The sequence below is a fragment of the Heloderma suspectum genome, chromosome 5, assembly GCF_057233095.1.
Source record: "Heloderma suspectum isolate Gila_16-S chromosome 5, 16-S_ref, whole genome shotgun sequence".
NCBI classification, from domain to species: domain Eukaryota; kingdom Metazoa; phylum Chordata; class Lepidosauria; order Squamata; family Helodermatidae; genus Heloderma; species Heloderma suspectum.
In genome coordinates this window covers 131,491,009-131,514,325 of record NC_139462.1, presented here as the reverse complement: position 1 = coordinate 131,514,325, position 23,317 = coordinate 131,491,009, and the positions used below count along the sequence as shown (strand labels likewise).

Sequence of the window (23,317 nt, the reverse complement as noted above, 5' to 3'; positions counted from 1 at the left end):
TTGCATGTACATTCCAGCAAATGCTAGGTTAACTATCCACCTTGTTGCCCTTCACACTGTATTTCAGAAGGTCTGTCTGTCTCTCCCGCCACCCCACCCTGCCCTCTTTTTGGTATTTTTTAACAAGTGTAACCATGTATATTGTTTTCTTTATATTTCCATCCTACACCTTGCAAAAAAAAAATAATCAACATAAAAATAAAAAAAAGAATCATAAACAGTTGAAAAAACAGTTGCAAAACTGCTCTAGGGAATATGGGGGGGATATTTTATGACATCACAAGTGCTGGCCAATCAATACCCTCCACAGCCACCCTGTCCCCAATTAAAAATGACCACACAGAACTTGAAAAATTCCTTTGGAGAGCTCGCCCTGCAGTGCAGGTGACAGCAACTGGCATCCTTGGGGTCTTGTCAGGCTCCAGGGTGTTGTCCTTTGGGCCACTTGTTTGGTCATTTGGCTGCAGATGCATTGGCAGTGGTTGACAAGCTGCCAGCCATTTTGATTTTTCCACAATGCCCCCAGATCACCCGATGTAGTGTCACTCCTGGGCACTGTGGGAAAATTAAAATAGTTGGCAACTTCTCTGCTGCCACTGTCAGGTATACCCACAGCCACATTTTGCCCTTCTAAACTGAAGCTGGCCCTGCAGCCCTAGGACAGAAAAGGGAGTATTTGTTTTGAAAGCAGCGAGGAGGATGCTTTCAAACTGGCCCGACTGCTTTAAAATGTTACATCAGTCTTTGCCCTTTCATTCCACCCTTGCATTAACCCCTGTAGAAAGAACCTTTCATGCATTAGAAAGCTTTAGCAAACTCATGGAATGAACTGAAAAAAGACAAGCATTGGGAGAGACCCACCTTGTGGTAATCGACCAGGTCAGCCAACGTTGAATGCTGCAGCTGGTCCACACCAAGGAAGCTGTAGGAATCCCCAGAAGCATCTATCAGGAAGTGTTTGCAGCCCTCTGCTGACAAATATGAGAGGACGTAGCCTTTGATCTTTTCGCTGACCCGGATCAGAAAGCTACCAGGTGCCAAATCACTTAGGAGCTCTTCTGCTTTCTTAGTGGTTAAAATACCTGTTCCAAAGACAAAGGCAAGATCTAAACAAGAGAAAAACACCTGTTGGCTTCTTGTATGTGAAAAACATTCACTTAGATCTTCTCAAATAGAGCAGACCAGCCCTCAACCTTTCCAATAATCGGATTCCCCTACAATCTCATCCATCTAACCACTTTTCCTACTTAACACTAAATCATCTTGATGCCATTGACAGCTGCACCCGCTGTCTAAATACTCCCTTAGTGGTCTCACTAAACACTGTTAGCAGCCTTCCCTGATCTGGAGCCCCCTCCAGATAAGTTGGGCGACAACTGCCATCATCCTCCATGATCATGACCATCACTGGGGGTAATTGGAGCTGCAGTCCAGCACATCTGGAGGGCACTGAGTTATGGGAAGGCTGCTGCTAGATAGGATCGCAGGTCAAAATTATATACATCAATATACCTGCATTATTTTTACTCCACAGAAAAACGACTGTTAACAAATATGTTTGACATATAATAGGGGTTGGACCCTCACAGTTTCCAGAACAAGACAGACAGCAACGTGCTCTCATCTCCAATGTGGTGAAGTTAGACACATGCCTACTCTTTAATAATTTTTTATCTGTCCAAGACCTGGCCCAGAATTCTTAGATCTTCTAATCCTAAGGAGGTGGTGGAAACCCTGAACAGGTGCCTGGAGGCAGTTTTGGAGTGGATGAAGGCTAAAAGGTTGAAGCTTAATCCAATATAAGATGGAAATGTTGTGGGAAGGGAAATCTGCTGATTTTTATGGAGGTTTTGTGCAACTGACTGTTCATGGGACTCTGTTTCCTGTAAAGAGCCAGGTACACAGTTTGGGAGTTCTCCTAGACTAGGCACCATGGAGCTGCAGGTGGCATTGGTAGCCTGGAGAGCTTTTTACCAGCTTTGGCTGATTTGCTAGTTGCAGCCTTATCAAGAGAAGGCTGACCTTCCCTTAGCAACACATGCTCTGGTTATGTCCATTCTTGATCACTGTAATGACTTTACAAGGGGCTGCCCTTGAAGATGGTCCAGAAAACAGAACTGGTGCAGAATGCACCAACTGGAACACTTGTAGGGGCTAGGCGTTTGGATCATGGTAACCTATTTTATGCCAACTATATTGGCTGACTATTTATTTCCAGGCCCAATTTAAGGTGCTGGTATTTGTTTTTAAAGCCCTAAATGGTTTGGGACTGGGTTATCTGAAGGACTGCCTGCACCCATACAAACCCACACATGATCTGAGGCTCTGCTCTTTGGTCCAAGAGTGAGAGTGGCAAGGTTGGCGAGAACCAGGATAGAGCCTTTCTTGTGGTGGCCCCACATCTCTGGAATACCCTGCCCTGGAAAGTGCATATGGCTCCCTCTTTGCTGTCCTTTAGAAGGATTTTAAAGACTTATTTATTCCAGTCTGCAATTAGTTAATTTCAGTGCACTGTTTTTTAAACTAAAGATTTTGTTGCTTCTGTCTTTTTTGTTATTTTAATTATTTGTTTATTGAATATTTATTTTTACTATTTAATTATTTATTTTATATTTTAAAGTATACTGTAATCTGCTTTGTGAGGATTTTTACCCTGAAAAATGAACTCTGTATCTATTAAATAAAAGTAATAAATAATAATCTGAAGTAATAAATAATCTGAAGCTGGAAGACTTCTGAAGCAGAAGAGATCCAAAAGGGTAATCTCTTAAACAGATATCTCCCAAATGAGGCCATGAAAGTTGCTCATTTAGACGAATCCTCAGCTAAGGATGCAAATAGTTCACAGAGGCCATCTGGAAGTTATACCACACCATCATTGAAGTGGCACTTAGTTTACAGAGCAACATCAGTGAAATAGACAAGCACCAGCCCTAAGGAGCTTACAGTCCAGATTTCAGCAGTGGGACAGACAACAGAGGCACGGACAACAAAACCCAAAGAGAGGGGAGGAAATGAAGGCATAAGGTTAAGAAAGTGTGCGTGCGTGCGTATGCGAAAAGACCTACAAATGCCCCATCCTGCAGTGCCTCTCAGCTTGGGTTCCCTCGCCCTTGGAAAGGGAATGTACTCACCATGGAACCAAGGTGCCACTCTGTCCATTGATTTCTCAAACCCAGCTCGAAGGTGAAACTGCTCTTCCTTGAACCACTGAATGATACTCTCCCGAGTCGAACTGGAGACCGTTCTTTGTACTGTCTGCTTTCTGTCATGGCAAAACGAATGGATGGTTTGCAATTTTTCAAAGTTGCCCTGGATTTAAGTTCAGGGCTAATGCAAAGAGGAGCTACTTAACACTGATTGGCAACTTGCATAAGAACACCCTAACGCTTCAGTCCATGCGCAGCAGTGCCGGCTCCGGGTGGGAAGGGCTCTCGGCCAGATGCCCTTGGCAAGCCCTCCTCTCTGAGCACGCCCAGCTCCCCCTTGCTGCTCTCACCACCAGCCCCTGGCTGGCCCTCTTCTCTTCGGCCCGATCTGCAGGGCCACACAAAGGGAGAGAAGAGGGTGTGGGAAGCAAGCCAAGGCTCCTGCCCCTCCTTCTTGCTCCTTTCACAGCTTGCTTGCTTGCTTGCTGAGGTGGGGCTGATAGGCCCTGATGGCCAGGAGGGGCAGAACTCCGTCCAAGGGCATTCAGGGGTTGGCAGTGGAGATGGGCAGAGGCAGGGGCTCAGCCATGCTGACTGTCAGGGTGGACACTGAGCCCATAGAATCCCAGAGTAGTTCTGATTCTGAGGAAGAGCAGTCACTCCTGGGAGAGGAGCATGCTCCTCTTTCCCAGGGCCAACAGCTGACGGAGATTCCTCCCACCAGCATTCCTAGCTTAGATAGCAGTCCAGGGAGTGACAGAGCGCGGATAGCAGACTTGGTGGACGCACGACGCCGACGCAGAGAGCGGCGCCAAATGGGGGGCGCGGAAAGGAGGCGTAGTGCCCGGTTCGCGTGCAAACAACGGCTGCGCCCAGAGGATCCAAGGGAAAAGGGGAGGGACTCTCCCTAGTCCTTAAATTCAGGGGTCTGCCAGTAATTCCCTTTCAAAGGGGGACCAACTGTTCCAACTTAGGGCATAGGTACTGTGCTGCTCAGATCTAGTTGCAAACAGTAGAGTTGTTAAGTTGTAAAAGAAGAATAAAGCTTTGAAAGGAATCCCTTTGTCTGTGTCTGGACTTAGCTACTAGATTAGACTGAGAGAGGCCTCCAAGGAGCCCTTGACACTGACCATGGTCACTCCTGGTCCTAGATGTTCCCCAAGGTGCATGCGTTTCTTTAAACAATACACGTTCTCATTCTCTGTAAAGATATTCATTACCTTTTCTTTTCTTTACAAATAAGGGCTGTATCCATATTTGGTCATACTTTCAGTCGATCCACTGAAATGAATGGGACTTAAGTTAGTCCCATTGCATTTGCTCTAGACTACCCCCCCCAGCATACTTTAGCTTAAAACTCTTAAATGCCAGCAGCAGAGCCTTCAGAGAGGCATGTCAACCTTTTAGAATGGGGAAGAAGCTGCACCACACCCTGCAAACCACCAGCTCATTGGTAGCGAGAAGAAAGGGGTGGGGCCAGTAAAGGGGGCATGGCCTTCTGGGGCACTCCAGTGGGCCAGACTTGGCATACAGGTTGAAGGTTCCGCACTCCCACTAGCCATCTTTAAAGTGCCCCTGGTTTGGGTTTAGTGGAAGCACCTTGGAGAGCTCCTTTAGAGCTCTGACTGAAACTTGGAGCAGACTCACCACCCCACTGACATCGGAGCCTCCACCAGTCAAAGCCTTCAGGGTTACTGACCTGTCTGTTTTCTCATTGGCTGCTCCAGCAGTGAGATTCTTAGGCTTGGGGGGTAAAGGAGGAGGATGCAGCGGTCTTTGGTCTCCTATCTTAAAGGTCTTAGAAATTCTAGCTGCTTTCCCCTTGTGGATGCCTTGCAAGGACAACCTCTTGTAGTCATCTCGGGCATGTTTGGCAAGGGAACGTCGCCTTTCATCAGCTGCTTTCGACCGCTGCACTGAAATAGGAAAAGAACGTTGGTACCCAGTCCTTCTTTCAAGGTCCACAGGCATCTCCAGTAGTTCTGATACCTCAATATACACAAGACGGAGAAACCCAGAAGGAGTGAAATGAATGCAACATTAATTGCCTGATTTTTTAAAATTTATTTGATTTATAATCCTACCTTTCCACCCAAAAATGGTGCTCAAGGCAGCTTGATGGAAACCTCCTCCCAGATGTGCCCACACGGGCCCTACGGTCATCTACAGAGGCCCTGCTCCGAGTGACCCCTCATTTTGAAGCTTGGAGGCTGGCTACCAGAGGCCTAGTGGTATTGAATATCCCATTTGTTTTTCTAGCAAAATAATCCATTACAGTGCCAGCTCCAGGTCCTGAGGGCCCTTCAGCAAAACACCTTCAGGGACCCTGTCCCTCACTGAGTCTGCCTCCTCACCGCCATTGTCACCAGCTGCTATTGCTCTTATTATTATTATTGCTCCCACTTGCTTGACAGGCAGAGAGCAGGTGAGCAAGTAGGCCGTGGCATCTGCTGCTCCTCCTTCTCACCAGCACCACTGTCTGATCCAGAGCGCGAGGCAGGCGAACAAGCAGGTTGCAATGATGAACAGAAGGAGCAAGTCCAGGGGGCTCTGGTCATTGGGCCCCTGCTGGGGCGTGGGCCCTCGGCAGGTGCCCATGATGCCATGGGCAGGTGCCCAGCTATACCTACCCATGATGCCAGCCCTGATCTATTAGGTGAGTCAGGGGGATCTGGGATGGAAACCCCCTTGGGGCTGGCCTGCCTCATTTCTCAGGGCTAAACAGCTTCGAGGGGGCAAGGACTCTAGTGGGATGATGCACCTGACCCCCTCCATGCATTCAAGCAAGGTGCAGAGGAGGTTGCAGGGCCACACTGGCTGGGGCCACCCACCCCTGGAACTGTCTGTGCCACCTCCTCCATCCATAGACAAACCCCTGGTGGATGTTTCTCCACCTGCGTAGAGATGTGCACAAGGAGAGCTCCTACATGCGAGGAGAGGGCCGCATCGGGGGTGGAGGGCAGTGGTGGACAGTTCTGGCAGTGGGCAAGCCCGTGTGACTCTGTGGACTACTCTGTACATCCACTGAATGCATGGATGGGAACGAGTGTACCCCCTTTCTGACAGACGTCTTGCAGGACATTTGAGACATGTCGGCCATGAGGAGCCATGTGCCAAGATTGTGAGCCAGGATGGGGCCACTCAGTGTGGGTTTTAGGGGGACAGTGGTTGTCTCCCCACCTTTCGTCCCATAAGGTTTAGATACCAGAACGTGGGGGGTTGTTCTTTAAATAGTACTTAAATGTAATTAAGGGCGCAATCCTATGGCCGCTAGTTAGCGGCTAGACGGCCATAGGATAGGTCGGTTCCCAGGACACAACCTCAGAGCCTGCACTCCATGGTCGGTTTTCCAAGAACCTCATAGGCAGAGTGGAATGGCCCCACACGCCATGATCAGAAGAGGAGTGTAGAATGGCAAAAACAGGGCATTCCTGGGGGCACATCAGGACGGGGAAGTTGGAAATGCTGGTATGACACATCCTATGTGTCGTCCAGCTGCTGTTTCCCACACTCCGAGGTCCCACAGCTAGACAGCTGAAATTGGCTGCCTAGTCCTAAATGCAGGGCAGCTGAAGCACAGAGGGGATGATCCCCTCTGCTCTTCTCCCAATAGGACTGCACCCTAAATTGTTGCAAATCCTCATGTCGCTCAGTACAGTTGTGGCTTTTTAAACATTCCAATATCTTGAGTCTAGGCCCTTCGTTACTCATCTGCATGCAATGATGAGATATGAAGGATGTGTTAATCTGTCTCCACCACTTATTGGATGGACACAGCTGAGAAATTCTTCAAAGAATCAAAAAACTGCCATCTATGAAGCAAAGGCTGCTGGAGACAGACTCCCCGCCCCGCCCCGCGAGTCAATGGTGGTTGGAAAAATGGATCACTGCTTATCATGTGGACACTCATCCCACGTTTGTATTTGCAGGGGGCTTGTATTTGTTTCAAAACCCTGCAAAACCTATTTGATCAGAGGTGGTGATGGGACAAAATAAATGTATATGTTCACCAACGGAAATTAAATTTGCTGCTGTAATATTGTGAATTTTATGTACGTTTTTTAAAATATTGAATTTAAAAAAAAATATTTGATCTGAATTTGTTAGCTGTCCTGGTAACAGAAAATGGTTCTTGAAGGCATAAGATTTAGAATTAGGTAAATAAACAAACAACAAACAAACTCTAAAATTTTCAATTCCCTTAAAAACTATTGTCTGTCTCCAGTCAACCCAAGGCAACCTTAATATAGAATTTCCCAAAACTCAGGAAATGGACACAGAAAAAACAGCAGCTGGGCAACTGTGGGAACCTGAAAGAAAGAAAGAAAGAAAGAAAGAAAGAAAGAAAGAAAGAAAGAAAGAGAGAGAGAGAGAGAGAGAAAGAAAGAAAGAAAGAAAGAAAGAAAGAAAGAAAGAAAGAAAGAAAGAAAGAAAGAAAGAAAGAAAAGGCCTGGCCAAACCAAGCCAAGCCTGCAGCTGTAACATACCAATCATTTTTTTGATCAGATTCTCAAGATGAAAACCAGGCTACCCTTGTATTCCTTTTGTAATACATAGATTAGCAATAGGAATGCAGCGTGACAGAAGTCTATCTAGTATGAATTACACAATATTAAAGGGTTTTTTCATACTTTAATGCTTATGTTTCTGGTCTTTGTCTAATTTGCTAATGAAATAAATTAAGAGCAGGAATCTTAAAAACTCCATCTCTTCTATGGGTTGCTCTGTATCTATATAAAGCCTATATGATAAACAAACAAGTTAAACTAAAGTATTTAGATTTCAGCAGCTTTAGCCTCTTAAATGGGCTTAAATCCAATTTAGTTTGTTTATGCACTGAGATGGAATTTGGGGTAGAACTACTCATTATGTGTAGTTCTGTCATTCTTTTCTCAGACCTTTCCTCCTCTTTTGTACAATGCAGCGGCGAAGGCTGCAATTTGAAGCACAGACTGACACCAGGGGAGAGGGGCTCCTTAAACCATGGGTCTCAGGGAACCTGTGGCCTTCCAGATGTTGTTGGACTCCAATTTCCATCATCCCTAGGCAGCATGGCCAATAGCCAGGGATGATTTGCCCTCTGCTTTAAACCTTTCTCCTCGTGCCCCTTTTCTACTGAAAATCACCCCCCAAAGCTGCTTTTACCCCACTGGGGAAAAGATACAGGTACATCTAGCCTAATTTAATCAACTCTGACTGGCCATGGCTCTCCCAGGTACCTGATCCTTTTTAAATCAGGGATGCTGCCAGGGATTGAGCCTAGGAGTGTCTGCCCCATTGCTCTTCCACTGAGCAATGGCACCCTCTCCAAGGTTTTCCAAGGTGTGGTTCCACACTGAAAACATCACATGTGGACACATTTAGAGGACAGCTTCATCTTAGGAGAAAGATGGATGTGACATCTCCCCATTCAAAAGGATTACAGACATTTACCCTGATAGGCATGGTCATATACAACATCCAGCCCCAGAGTGCCTTACAAGATTCAAGCCAATGAGGATCTTCCTTGTCCGATTTCTGCGTTGGCTCACAGCTGTCATTTAGGGCTGCTTCTCCTTGTGCTTCGGTCTCATCCACTTCTGTTTTCATTTGCACTTCTTTGTTCTATCATATATACACAAAGTGAGCTGTTTTGTTTAGTGTACCAATCAGCTTCCTCCTTACTAATCACTCCCTTTTGGAGTTAATGGGCAATTTTTAGCATCTCATCCTATTAGGGCTGCAAGCTTTAAATGATTTCACTGCTAGATGATTCAACTAAAGCTTTAGGGCATTTCTACACCAGCCTAAAATCCTGCAACTTTACCAGGGCTTTCTCCATCCATTTTAAATGCAGGATCATGACAGGCAACCTGGACATGTGCTTCTCTTTCCCCCACCCCTTTTCCTCCTTATCTGCATTGTTCCATATGTTTCATTATACAGCTACTAGATGGCACTGCAATCTAGCCCCTCTTATTGCAGAACTTCCTCTTTTCAGGAGGAAACTCAACACACTAATTTGATAGCTCATTACCTCTGATCTTTAAAAAAAAAATGGATAAAGGTCATTTAGTGTGGGAGACACCCTGGAGGTTGATGACGTCATGTAAAGGACCTGCAAACTTCCATGAGCAACCAATCTCAATAGAAGAATAAAAGCCCCATGTAGAGAAGCCCTTAATCACATATTAAAAACTGTTCCCCATGAGGACATAGTACTGTGCAAGCCACATAAATGAGCCAACCCCTTTGTCCAGCTTGTTGAAAGAGAAATGCAAAGACGGCGTAGAAGATCTTCCCTGAGTTGCAGTTTAATGCCGAAGCTTCAGTAAAATAAGAGATAACTTTCAGTGTATGTAGATATGTATATCTACCCAACAGCTATTTTATTCTATTGTGTTTATTACTGTCATTGTTTACAAAGCCATTTTACCTGCTGATGGCCACTGAAATGAGGTGGGTTGAAAACAAATAAAACCACCCTAAATATGTAGGATTTGGTAAGGGATGATATTTTCAACTTTCATTACAACTGTAAAGTTTATAGAGGCATCATGCTAATTGTGAGCAACTAGAGCTTGTTTAGGGGCTTTCCAACATGAAAACTGAAATGTCAGGGAAAGAGTCAAGACCTCCCAGCCCCACCCGGCCATGGCTCTACCCACCACTTACCACCTGCCCCTACATGACACAGCAAGCTCACACGGTGGCCAGTTAAGTTCAAGGGATCCAACGATGTAAGAGTTCGAGGATGTGCTTTTTAGGTCACATCTCCATGCTTCATGCCTCTGGAAGGCCAGAACTCAAGCATGAGGACTGGTGTAATGTGCTGCCAGAGAAACCCCCATTGTTTCCTTACCTGCTGAAAGCCGTACTTCCTTGAATGACTGATACAGTCTGCCAGCATCTGCTCTACACCTCTTGATTTACTCACAGGAGGCTAAAATTCAACCAAGAGGAAATACAGGGCTGTCAGCTTTTCACACCGCAGTTACAACCTTGAATCTACTACACCCATGCCAGAATTTTCAGACCCAGGTTCGCTAGGAAGTGGTATATATTTTACTTCAGTGTTGTGTAGCTGATTGGACAGAGTGCTGATCTAAGGAGACGTGCGCTCAAATCTCCACTCTATTGTGAAGTTCGCTAGCTGATCTTGGGCCAGTCACAATAGCCCTATGTGAGGGCTAAACTGGGGAGAGGACCTGGGTGTGCATGCAAGCCCACCTCCGACATCTCTATGGGCCTGTCTGCTGTAAGAGATGTTTGTGCTAGACTTGTACGCATGTGCAGCTGAATGCACTTATAGCCCTGCCTGTGACTGGGAATCCTGCTGAGGCAAGACTGCCAAACATGGGGAGTTTTATAACTGCATTCAGCTGAAGGCACTTATGAACCCATCAGCACAAAGATCTCTTAGAGCAGCTGGGCATGCCGTGATATTGGGGGTGGGGCTTGCCTGCGCACTCCATGTTCCCTCCCTGGTTTAGCCCTCACATGTTGCAAGTGGATGCCTGAGTAGGGCTTATCTCTCAGCCTAACCTACCTCACCAGGTTGTTGTGAAATGGAGGGAGGGAACCATGTATGCCATCTGCAGCTCCTTGGAGGAAGGGCAGAGTAAAAGGGAAAAAATTAAATTAAATTAAATTATTATTATTTTTTTTTTAAAGATAAATGTTCTGGTACTCCAAAAGCCAATCATAACAGTTTCACCAAGAACAGAATATACTTCATTACATCTTATATGCTGAACTCCTCTGAGTGCACACAAAACAAGAGAAACAATGCAGAAGGGGCTGTGAAGGCCCAATCACTTTCAAAAATGTTTTGGGCCACTTTCCGAACATCTCACTTTCATAAAAATGAAAGAAAACAGAGATTCCAAATTAGCTCTAGCTGTGAACAACCAGTCACATATATCAACTGGTGGGCCCTAGATGGCAACACACATCAAAAGATGCATTCAACAAGGACTAGGTGAGCTTTGTGATGAAACCCTTTTATTTACAGAAGGAAAAATGTACAGACTGTTTTCTACCCAGTTATTCGATAAGAAGTAAAGTTGTTCCATCTTTTAGCACTCTAGCCAGTGAGCACTAAAAGATGGGGATGATTTTAAATCACCCAGCACATTTTAAATTTTGTATTGAATTCAGTTAACTTAAATTAATTTGGACAGATAGCTTGTATTTAGGCTTTTGCTATTTTGCAATTACTTACAATGACCTCTCCACCCCAAAAAATCTAGTTATATGTCTGGGTAGGATGATTTTCCTGCACCATGGTACAGGGAAAGGAGGAATTATGACTATGTTATTTTTGAAAGGTGGAGAAGGTGAAAAAACCTTTGGAACAGTGGGGCAGTTCTTAAAGTGACAGGGCTGCATCTCCAGGTGAGCACCCAGCCACTAGGTGGGCAGTAAATAGGTGGCAAAAGAGTTGGTGTCCATGATAAATGATGAGGAGGTGTGGAGAGACAGACAGACAGACAGACAGACGAGTCTGGGAAACAGCTATCACCCTAAAAAAATCTTTCCCAAATGCTCTCTGAACTCAAACCCTTCATCAAACATTGATATCACCTTGTAAAGGTTCTTGAGACAAATATGTGGGCTAGAGTAGAAACTTATTCTTAAAAAGGAAGGCATTTCTCAGCAATCTCATACATGCAATCGATATCACATAGGAGACAGGGGACAAACGTGGAAGTCAGGTTATTTATTCAAGAACCCGAAGGCCCATTCTTACGTTACTGGAGTGGCATGCTTGTGACTGTAGTGTAGCTGTATTCTGCACTGCACTGTAAACATTAGATAACTGAAATCATGTGGGAAGGCCAAATCATACGGAAAGTCCCAGTGTCAACTCAGGAGAGTCAACATGAACGTCTAGTACAATAAGCCCCTCCAGTGTGAACTTAATCATAGAAGAGCAGAAACTACTATACTCAGGAAACATAAGAAGGATCCATAAGATATAATATGATAGTAGTAGATGTGGAAGTATTATTCACTCTGCCAACAAAGGTGAGTTCTAATTTGGTACCTCTGGTGAGTTATCATGCTCTGGAAGAGCTTTGAGACCACATCCTAAGATTACTTTACAGTGCAATCCTGCACATGTCTATTCAGAACTAAGCCCCATTGAGTTCAATGGGACTTAGTTCCAGGGGCCTGTCTACATGGGAGATTTTCTCTGCTGCTGCTGTGGCTTAAAGTCATTAGGGACACATGACCTCATGGCCACTTTGCAGCCACACCGAAGTTTACCTGTGGAGAAGCTGCATTTTTGCAGAATACTTTTAGTCCATTGTTCTTCTTTAATTTGGCTTCCCTGTGGTTCAATTGCTGTGTGCCCATCCCTCTGCTTTAAATTCGGTATGATTGGGGTGTTCCTAGGGGTGTGTCTTTCACCTGGCCCTGCCCTCAGTAACCTGGGTAACCAGAATAACTAGCCTGCCTTTCCAACACATTAAAGCCCTAGAGTGCTCTTTCAAGCCTTCAGAATCCCACTGCATTTCCTTTTCGTCAGTGGGAGTAACTAGCCTCCATGATTATGCAATTCTTTGATGTTTGCGTTACTTAGCTTCTGTGATGTTGTGTGAAGTCGCTTCTCTGATATCTCATAACTTCGCTTCTCTGTGATGCTTGCAGTAAGGGTTAAGGGCATAATTGCAGTAGCAATCTACCATGGTCTCGGGATCAGAGAAGCCTGTCATTGTGAGCAGGGAGAAGTGCCCAGGGAAGGAGAGAGGGGGGTTTTAAGTTATAACTCTGCAAGTTTGCTGGGATGGGGTGAAATGGGGGGTTGCTCTCATAGGGAGCCTTCAGATGCTGCATTGGAGAATCGGGGATTTTGGCTTCTTCATGCAAACGTGCGCATATTGGGGGGAAAGGGGGTGGGAGCAATTGTGAATTAGTTACTCGCCATTCATAATATGTAGTAGCAGGGGGGAAGCCTGAACAGGGGTGGGGAAACAAGCCTCTGTCATTGGTCGAGCAGCCCGTGCCAGGTTGATGACAGTATGTTCCTTTGAAGTGCCATGTGACCCATGGAAACCAGATTTGAAAGATACGCTACACCCAGCTTTTCTTGCTCGGTGTCTCCCTGACAGACCAAAGCCGATTCCATGAAAATCTGGATTATACTCCAGCGCGCTTCTTATTCTATTGTCATGAAGATCCCCCCAGGTGACTGTCTACAGGACTACAGCCTTAATTTTTGAAAATGAGAGGCAGCACAATGACCCATATGTTAGAATTTCCAGAGTGGTAACCAAGTTAGCCTGTTGCAGCAAAACCAATAGAGTCTTGGGGCACCTTAAAGGCTAACATATTTCTTCTGGCTTAAGCTTTTTGTGGATTAGAATCCACTTAGACTAAGCTTGAAATTGGAAACTTCCCATAACAAAATTCAGGAACACTATAGAGGACCATTTCAGAATCCCACCTAATGAATCTGCAGAAGCTGATACACATCTTGTACTTGAGACACATTCACCTCAGGGCTTATTTCACAGGTTGACCTCCAAATTCTGACTTAAGTGCCTCTATCAGCACAGTCAGGAAGGCTTCTACTCTCCTGACTAGCAGCACGTGGGATCTTCTGACCAGCCTCCTTAACAAACATTCCTTTGCATTAAATATTAACACAGAAACAGACTTGTTCTGCTCAGAGACTTGAGTGAAAACTTGACAGGGAGTGAATTCCTGCCCTTGTTCTAAAGCAAGGAAAATGCCGGCGAACCCCATTTCAGTCTCAGTTGCATAGCTGACCCTCTTTTTGTTTTTCACTCACAGGTAAGTGTGTGGGCCCCTGATTCAGAATGGGGCCACTACACGGAGATATGGGAGGTTTAACCTTTCCTCCACCTTCTTGTTTTCTGAAACCTTCCCCCCACCCCAAAACACACACAAGGGCTAAAAAAAAAAAAAGGCAAAAACACCTCCATGGGCACCAAAGCACTCATGTCATTTTCTACTATGTATCATGTAGTTTGACGAATGGAATGAAACACTGAGCCAACAGAAACCCTTGCAAAAGAGGTTGTGGGCCTATTTGTAGATTCTGTTCTACGCATCAAACAAATGCCTAGAACAGACCAACTGGAAACAAAGCATCTGTTATCAGTTTCAAAGAATTCTAACCCTCCTGGTTGTAGAGATAAAGAGGGCCTTTTCCCACAAGGAACACACTGACCTCAAGTAGCAGTTTCGCAAGATATGAACACTGTTCTTCAGATTTAGGGATCAGGATGTGTATCAATGCACCTCCCTCCAAGAGTGGAGTGTATTTTTCTGCTGCAGTTCTTCCCAGTCTTTGGTCTGTCACTACTACATGGACCTGGCTCCAACTCCAGCGTGGATCCCTATGCCCCTGCCCGTGCCTTGGGCAAGCTTTCTGCTTTATAAACTTTACAAAAACCATTTTTCTCTAAGCATCTGGCATGTTGTCCTTTCAAATGTTTATTTGGTGCTTTTTAAAAGGCCAATCTCTTTTTTTTACACTTCAAAAAAACACCTTTGGTGAAGGTGGGGAAGTGGCTTCATGATTTCCACAAGGGGCAGCCAATGAGCTCTCTGCACAACCAGATTTCCTGGAAACAAGAAAAACCAGTTGCTCTCTTCTCTACAGCGCTGAGCGCGCATCCACAGCAGGCTCACTACTCATGGGACGTACATCTGACAGAGCCTCATTCACAGGAAAATCATTTATTTGCACTATCCCCGTTCTCACATCACAAGCTGGGGGAACACAGTTTCACCTCCCACCAGTGTTTCCATAGCAACAGAGTGTTATATAAATTGTGGTTTTAGCAGTGCCGTGGGCTCTGTGACAGCACTGTGACACACTTCTCCACCTTCACCACTGCACTGCTCTGAAAACAATAAAGATCCTTTACAAAAGTCATCGTGTTTCCCTTGTATTGCCTGTTTCAGCCCTCCTTGCTGGCCATGCTTACTGGGAATGCTGGGAGTTGCAGTCCAACACTTCTGCAGGCACCAGGTTGGGGAAGGCTGACCTACTGTATATGGATGTGTGCATGGAAGGATTCACAAATGGGGTGTGCGTGCTTTGGTTCTGCCCGCTTTGGCCCCACCCGCCGCTGGCATACGGCTCCCAAACACTTTCCCCGAAGGAATTTGGCCCATGTGGGAGGAAGGTCCACCACCCCTGCTTTAATGGCATTTGAATCAGCGGCAGCTAGCAGGTGATCACGCCCAGACCCATGCCATGAAACGCTTCACCCCACTCTTTCTGGCGCAGGAACACACCAGGCCCAGTTACAAGTTATGAAGACGAAAGGGTGCACAGCCAGGCCCCTGGTTCTAATCACGAGGAATACAGAACCTTCCTCTACCTGGTTCCTCCTTCCCTGGATTTTAGGACTGTAATTTGCTGGATACGTTAACCAGAGAGGAACCAATTGAGAAAGGAATCTGTGCTACTTCCAGAGAAAAAGACAACATTACCCTGGGTGAGCTACTTTTAAAACTATAACTAGTTTTTTAAATGTCATGTTAACTTGCAGAGACTGACCCAGGATTGTTTCTTTTTGGTTTGTTTTAAATATTTCTACAGGTGCACACTGGTGAAATGAGAAAGGTCCCTACCAATATTACATGGGGGGAAATTCCTTCCCAACCCCAGTTATGTGTTAGATCCAGCTCCTGTTAGGCTGAGGGCGCAGAGAAGTTCAGGCAGAGAGGGAGCAAGGGAAAGGTTATCTGGAGACACCAAGAGCAGGTCTGTGAGTTGCTCTGACCAGTGAGGAACCCTGACACGGAACCCTTTCTTGGGCTGTGGGGTTTCCCCGGATCTGTTCTGGGCTATGAGGAGGCTTCCCTGGCTGGCCTCCCTGTACTTTCTCCCTTTGGCCAAAGCTGGCTGAATCAGAGGTGCTTTAGTGATGATCCCTTGGGCACTGTGAGCTTGAATCCTCCTAACACTCTAGTAATAAATTTGATTGTGATTAATTGTATCTTAGGGCCCATCTACACAGAGACGCTTCCTGAGGCAATTCCGTTTAAAACCGATTTTTCATCCTTTCAGATTTGTTCTTCCCATGGCACATGCCTGGGGAAAAACCTGTCACTCGGGCAAACGTCAGGAGAAACCACATTATTCCTTTCCTTCCTCCTTCCCTCTGGCCTACCAAGGCTGACCCCAGCCTGTTCCAAGCCCCAAAGCGCCACGGCACACATTAGAAATAGCACCCATCCACAACCAACAGAACACAGAGCTGGTTGCTGCTACTGACCTCCACCACCCAGCCTAGGGCTCGCTGAGAGATCAGCTCTGCACTGGGAAGCAGCCCCCAGCCCCGGTGTCATCCAGCTAAAACTCTCTGGGTGGCATGTCTGTGTGTTAGTGGGAGAATTAGGAGACCACAGGAAAAGGCAAAGAGATCTTCTCTCCCCACCCTCTTCAACTGTTGCCCCACAGATTGATGCTAAGAGGTGCTGTTTATAGGCACGTTTTCAGCTTGAGGCAGAGAAATACAAAGGACAACAGAGAGAATCAGAAAGGCACGGGGATGGGGGAAGGGAAGCAGCATTGCAGGAATAACTTCTCTCTGTCTGGGGACATCCTTTCTGGGGTGGGGGGGAATTCATAAGCTTCCACAGGTGCGAGTATGCAATCGTGAGTGGAGTTTGTTTTTAAAGCAATGTGCTGACTTTCTCAGGAGTAAGCCTCATTGAAGAAAATGTGATTTACTTCTGAGCAGTTATCCATGCCAGCTAGTTGTCCCTTGAGGCAAAGAAATAAGGACAAAGGAGAGAACGTGTCTAAGTCACTGAGCTTATTGGAAGGTGCGATCATGCGGAGGTACGCTTTAACAAACAGACACAAAAAAACACCTCGTAGATGGTCCGTGGAGGGTGAAGCTAACAGGAAGGGTTAACTCCTTCCATTCCTGTTGGGTCCACCCTTAGGTGATGCAATTTCCCATTCCTCCTAACAGCGCTAAAGCCACTCCTACTCCCCCCAGAGTAGCTTATGACATGCTGAGTCCCAAAATGCAGGCAAGGCACAGTGAATGGAAAATCCAACACAAAACAACTTTGCAAAAATGTGGTTTTTATGGCAAGAAAGCCCATGGTTGACGCGGAGTGGGGGTTACGTCATGTGTCGTGCTGGTGTGTGAGGCGCAATAGCACCAAGATAAATTCCTTGTGTAGGTGGGCCCTTAGTTGCATTCTAACGTTAGGACCTGAAGTGCAGGAGATATGAGATTAGATCTCCGAACATCTTTGTTTACAACTTAAAAGCAGCTGTGGAGGGCCTGAAGTGGATTGAGGTTGTAGTCCTGGGCAAGGGGGGATTAACCCTTCTCCCCCTGCACCATTTCTCTGCTCAATCTGTTACCCACTTCCCCCAGCCCAGTGGTCTACCACGGGAGGGACAAATTAGTCTTGTTAGAGGTTTGATCACTTGCAGGCTTTTAAAATTAGGTGGAGGGCCACCCCTGGCATAGAAGGAGGAAAGAAAGGGTTAACCCTCCCTACTCCCACAGTTCAATGGTCTACATGGCAGCTTTTAAGTTGCAAAAAACATTAGGAGATCTGATCATGACTAATGTGTCATCTGGCCCCAAGTTGTGGTTCATGAAGGCACAATCCAATTCACCATGGAGTTCTCTCAACGTTGTCAACTGAGCTTTCACCTTAATGTTTAAGTGGTAATATAAAGACTCCAAAATTACCTGGACACATTCTTGATTTTTGGCATTTGCAGTAGGTGGTGCTTTGTTCACATCTTTCTGCCTATCCAACTTCACAGAGTTTTTACTGTCTCTCTGTGTTTCTGAACCAAATTGGGCGTCCGATGGAAAATGCGGAGACGACGTTACAGAACGCTCGGTGAACCTTTCTGCTGGGCTTCTCCTGTAAATAAACAAAAGAGGAAGTTTGCAAGAAAAACACATGCTTTTCCAAAAAATCATGTTTTTCACCTGTACAAATTTTTAATGTCCTATTTGGAAGGGTGTGTGTGACCCCTTCTCCCAAATCTCCATATAGCACTGAAGTGGTACTATCTGACTTCACCTCAGAAAAGGGCGCCTGAAAAGGGCACACATAAGTCAGCCCTAAATAATCTGAATAAATAACAGCAGCATGGAGTTCTCTTAACTGAGAGACAGAATACTCTCCCACATTCAGATTATACAAAGCACCAATATAATTTTGTTTGAGTCTCCTGACGTTTCTCTTTTAGTGAAATGCAGTTGCAGTGATCTACCGACTAGATCAGATCAGCAGTGCTGCTGGAATAGGTGGCGTTCAACCTTTTGCCCTATCATTTTCCCCATCTAAACTGACCTCCCTTGGAAATGGCTGTTAGCTCTGCAAGGTGCAGGGGAGACACTTGTACTCCTGCCCCCCACCCACCCCCACACTCAGGCAGGGCGAGCAGCACCTTTGGGAAAGGGATATTTAGAGCAGGAGGAGACTGACATGGAATGGATTAACACCACCACCACCCTTCCCCAGCACCTCTGTTCTGGGAAAATTTGCAGCCTGCTGCAGCAGCTGCTTTTCAATTATTTAAAAAAGCATTCCATCACAGGCCTGCTGCCCCAAGATACCTGGCACGTCATCCAAAAGAAGATGGTAAATGCTTACATCCCTTTCACTTGGATGAAGTGTAGGCATGCCTGTTTGCACACATTTCACAGATGAAAATAGGAGCAAGCGTAACACTTCTGCTTGTGTACCGATCATTGCTCGAGCCATGCCCCCTCCCCCCACCTTTCCTCCACATTTCACGTTGCTTAAGGGTGCATCCCTATGCATGTTTAGACAGAAAAAAGGCCTAGAACTCCCAGCATGCACCAGCTGCTGGGGCATGCTGGGAGTTGCAGCTTCTTTCTGTCTAAACATGCATAGGATTGTACCTTAAGGCTCTTTTCTACCTGCTGGGAGCTGGGTTCATTTATTTGCCTAAACCTGTCCTGCACTCATTTAAAACCAAAGGCATGCTGGGAGTTCTAGGCCTTTTTTCTGTCTAAACTTGCATAGGACTGCACCCTTAAGCAACGTGAACGTGGGGGAAAGGTGGGGGGAGGGGGCATGGCTCAAGCAATGATCGGTACACAAACAGAAGTGTTACGCTTGCTCCTATTTTCAAGATGCAGCCAGCCCACCGCCATCCTTCCCATTCTGACATTAAAAGCCAAGAGGAGCAGAGAGAAGGTTGAAACCAAAAGAAAGGGAACTAACAACTCACATTAACAAATGTTTCCAAAGGCAAAATAGGGCTAGTGATTTACCAGGGATCCCTGCATGGATGTGTTCACCAACCTACAAAATAGAAGCTCTCCTGGACAGAAGTAGGAAACAGGCTCCCTACTTTCAGTTTTTAGGGCACCAGCAACCATCAGAGGACTTGCAAGGAGGCCAGTCTGGGTCTCCATAGTGGAAATGAAGGCCTTGCAGTCAAAAGCCATACTGCAAAGCTTATTTCTAAAACTCTTTCCTGACTATGTCCACAAGTACTTTGGGTAGTCAAGGGAAATTAATTGGAACTAGAGATAATAAACATACTAAGGGTGCAATCCTATGCAGGTTTAGACAGAAAAAAGCCCTACAACTCCCAGCATTCCCCAGCCAGCAAAGCTTCTTTCTGTCTAAGCCTGCATTGGATTGCACCCTAACAGAGTAAGTTTATGAACTCGGGCCTACAAAAAATGGAAACGGTTGGGAGGATTTTTCATCTGAACTGAGGAGTTCCCAATTTGCACTAGCCCGTACCTGACCCAAAGAGACTTCTTTTGGCTACCAGCAAAAAACAACCAACAAGACTGGAAGAACCAGATTTTTTTTGTTATTGTTTTGAATGTTTGGAAAACCAGGCCAACCTTATTGCCTCTGCTTCCTCAAGCGACTGCTGCCTCACTCTTTCAGCAAGGATTTCACTGCAGAGCAGGTTGTAGGGTTTGTCCAGCGTGTGCTCGCCCATCACCCACACCCAGACATCTCCGTCTGCTCCAAGCTTCCACTGCACAGATTTTCCATGGGCTGCAAAGGAAAAAAATGGCTCAGGAAGGCTCCATGAGAAAGGCAGGCATGACGTGATCAAGGAGCTCTCAACTATGGCAACAATACACAATTGTTGACCAGGCCAGTTCTCCTTTATCTTCCACCTCAGAGTCACTGGGCCGGTTTGCAATGCCAGGATGGGTTGCAGTGCGTGCCGGTGCATGCCAGCAGCCATTCTGAATATTCAGTGCAGCTTGTCATGTCGTGCGAACCTGAGGTCTGTGGGTCATGCGAGGGTTAAACAACCCTCACATAACCCAACAACAGACCATGGGTTATGCAAAGATTGTTTAACCCTTGCTTAACCTATGGTCCTTGAGTTTGGACAACAACTCAAGCGCCACACAACGCTGTGGCGTTGAATACGTAAATCCTGCCCGGCACGTGACAGACTGTGCAAACTGCGTCATTATCACAGTTCCACCCAAAGGGGAAGGGCCATCACTTAGAAGTAGATTAGAGCATATGGTGGTTTGCATACAGGAAGTCCCACTTGCTTTTCAGGTGGTTTTGTTCACACACATTCAGCTGTAAATTTATCCATTTCATTGAGTAATTAAGAAATGAGAAATCAAGTGATGAATGTACATACATGAACTGTCTCCATGCTCCCTAGTAATGTACATGTACATGCATGGAACAAAATGGCCCACGTTTGTTCAGAGGCGGTAGCTTGCACTTGTGCAGTTATGACAAGGGAGAGCCGGGTGCAGGGGAAATGGGAGAGAGATGAGGAAGTTGAAGAGGCAGAAATCTGACTGGCCGATGGAAAGGCCCGTCAAGGTGAGCCTGAGATAGTCTACAAACGGTCTAGTGTGTGAAGGGGAACTCCGGCATGGCTGCTCTCTGCTTTCTCCATGGGGAGTTCTTGTTCCCCCAGTGAGATGAACCATTGTTATTTTTGCTGTTGTGCTTTTTTCACACAAAAGCTATTGTATTTATTTTATTCTGTTTCCTTTTATCCATTGTAAACAGCCTTGGGAGTGCTTTGGAACTGAGGGGCAGGGTACTCCGTGTGTCAAAAAACAAACCCAATAAACCAGTAAACTATAATAAAAAATTAGCAATCCATTAACAATCCATCGAGTCTGGCACAACTGATGGCTGCTGTCTGCACATATGGAAAGGAAACCTGGAGTCACACAAGCATTTGGGAGCAAGGGGTTTTGTTTTGTCTTGTTTTGCACAATAAGCAATTGTCCAGTTGCTCTTACTAGTGTTTTCAGGGGTAGCACCAGCGCCTGGCATCCTAGGGCAGCTGCCAGTGCCTCCAGCCCTGCCTGCTCTGCCTCCTCACTTAAAAAACATTTCTGGCCTAGCATTCCAAGCAGCACCAGGGGGCTAGATTTAGCCATCCTTTACATTTCCCACAATATCCCCACCCTAGCATTGCTCTGCAGCACTGTGGGAAATATTAAGGGTGGCTAAATCCAGTTGCCGCCACAGCCAGGCAAACCTGCCTGGGCCCACGAACATGGGAGAGGCCCCACCAGAGGATGCTTTGCCCAGAGCCTATTCGGACCTAGAGCCAGCCCTGAATGTATCATGAGAACCACAGGTCAATTAGGGACACTCCAGTACTTAATTAGGAATTATCATTGTCACAAGCAGTGTGCATAACCCAGGGCCATGTAGATTGGTACAAAAGAACAAGTACAGCTTATTCCACCTTGCCTTGGGGCCTCATTCTGAAATAAAGCTGTGCTGATGTTGTAAAAGGCAGTAAGACACAATACTGTTATGTCTCAGAGACATGGGGGGGGGGGGTTGCTCCATGACAACAGAAGGAGACGGAAGGAGAAGCCAATCGTAGGTTACCCAATTTTTCAAGGAGCCAGCTTTGCACAGGGCTCCACAAGTGAGTGTATCACGGTCTCTTCACAGAACATACTTCCAGGTGGGGCAGGGCATTTGGAGCAAATGTCATCTGACTGGCAGGGGCTGCTCAACCAATAGGAGAAGCTTCCCTGCCCCCCAGCCAGGCTCTCCCCCCTTACTCCTTTGATAAAATCCTGGGAGGTTTCCTCCCCTGTATCCACAGAAATCACTCTCTTTCTCTCCCACACACCATGACAATCCTGAAAGGAACACCATGTTCTAGCTGCAATCAATCAAAGCTTCAAAGTTTCAAAGCTTTGACATTAAGGCTCTCTAAATGTGTTATTTCGATCCATGGGAGTCTCGCGAGTGCACAGTTTGGGAACAAGCTTCATTGCCTACAGTGGGAGTTACTCCTGAATAGACACACGTATGTTTGTGCTGGGAAAGACAGGGAGGGGAAACCAGCCCCCTTTCTAACCTGATGCTGCGCAGGATCGGGATGATCGAAGGTGGAAGTAGTTACTTCCAAATGGCAATAAATCAAACAATGGAGAATCACAGCTTCGAGAAAGTGCTTTACAGAGTTTAGGGAATCAGTGCTTTACAATGTGCTATTTCAGTTGGGGGGGATCTCTGTAAATTCCGATGTGCGCATTCAGGGGACAAGCCTCATTGACCACAATGGGAGTTACTTCTGAGTAGACACTAATTGGTTTGTGCTGGGAAACACACAGGAAACACCCTTGACCAGGCAGGGCTAGCATATCTGAGGTAAATGTGGGGGTTGGGGCAAACAACAACTATACCAGGGAGAACCCAACTTAAGGAAAAGAATCGGACTTCAAGCAGTCTCAGGAAATCTGGTTTTTCCGCAATAAGCTCCGGGGTGGCTGCTAGATGGCCACGACGTCATATATCCTTAACGATGTTTAAACGCAACCAGCTCAGACTAAATTGCTCATGGAAACACCCCCATGTACTGAGAGAATGCAGTTCATACCTTCCTGGTTGAATCCCCATTTTAAAGGTCTACATGGGTAGAAAGCTGTAATCTTGAGATATGCCTAACATCAGCCTTTAAATTGCACCAGACATATACTAGGTGCTGTACACTCGTTGAAATAAACAAGGCCCGGTTTGCAGGCTTAACATCTCATTAAACAGTATCAGAGCATTCAGACAGCTGCTCACTATGCAAACTGTCATCAGCACTCCCAAACCCTGATGGCTTTGCTGTCTTGAGCAATCACCTCAAAATGGTTGTGTGAACCCTTTCCATGAAGGAGGGTGGAGAACAGCCCACGCACAATAACCAAGTTCCC

The 23,317-nt window shown here is 46.1% G+C and overlaps 1 protein-coding gene across 2 annotated transcripts in view; it reads right to left on the bottom strand.

Moving 5' to 3' along the window:
- SH2D4A (SH2 domain containing 4A) overlaps positions 1-23,317 on the bottom strand; it is a 30,165-nt gene that overhangs the window by 2,119 nt on the left and 4,729 nt on the right. For both annotated transcript variants that reach the window (XR_014792228.1, XM_084857487.1), the window contains exons 2-8: positions 19,994-20,153; positions 17,840-18,020; positions 9,991-10,071; positions 8,630-8,753; positions 4,849-5,065; positions 3,135-3,265; positions 862-1,082 (exon numbers count right to left, since the gene is read on the bottom strand). Coding sequence is in view for 1 of the 2 variants with exons in the window: in XM_084857487.1 (XP_084713613.1) it covers positions 862-1,082; positions 3,135-3,265; positions 4,849-5,065; positions 8,630-8,753; positions 9,991-10,071; positions 17,840-18,020; positions 19,994-20,153 (1,115 nt within the window). In the remaining variant the exon portion in view is untranslated. The remainder of the gene's footprint in view (positions 1-861; positions 1,083-3,134; positions 3,266-4,848; positions 5,066-8,629; positions 8,754-9,990; positions 10,072-17,839; positions 18,021-19,993; positions 20,154-23,317) is intronic.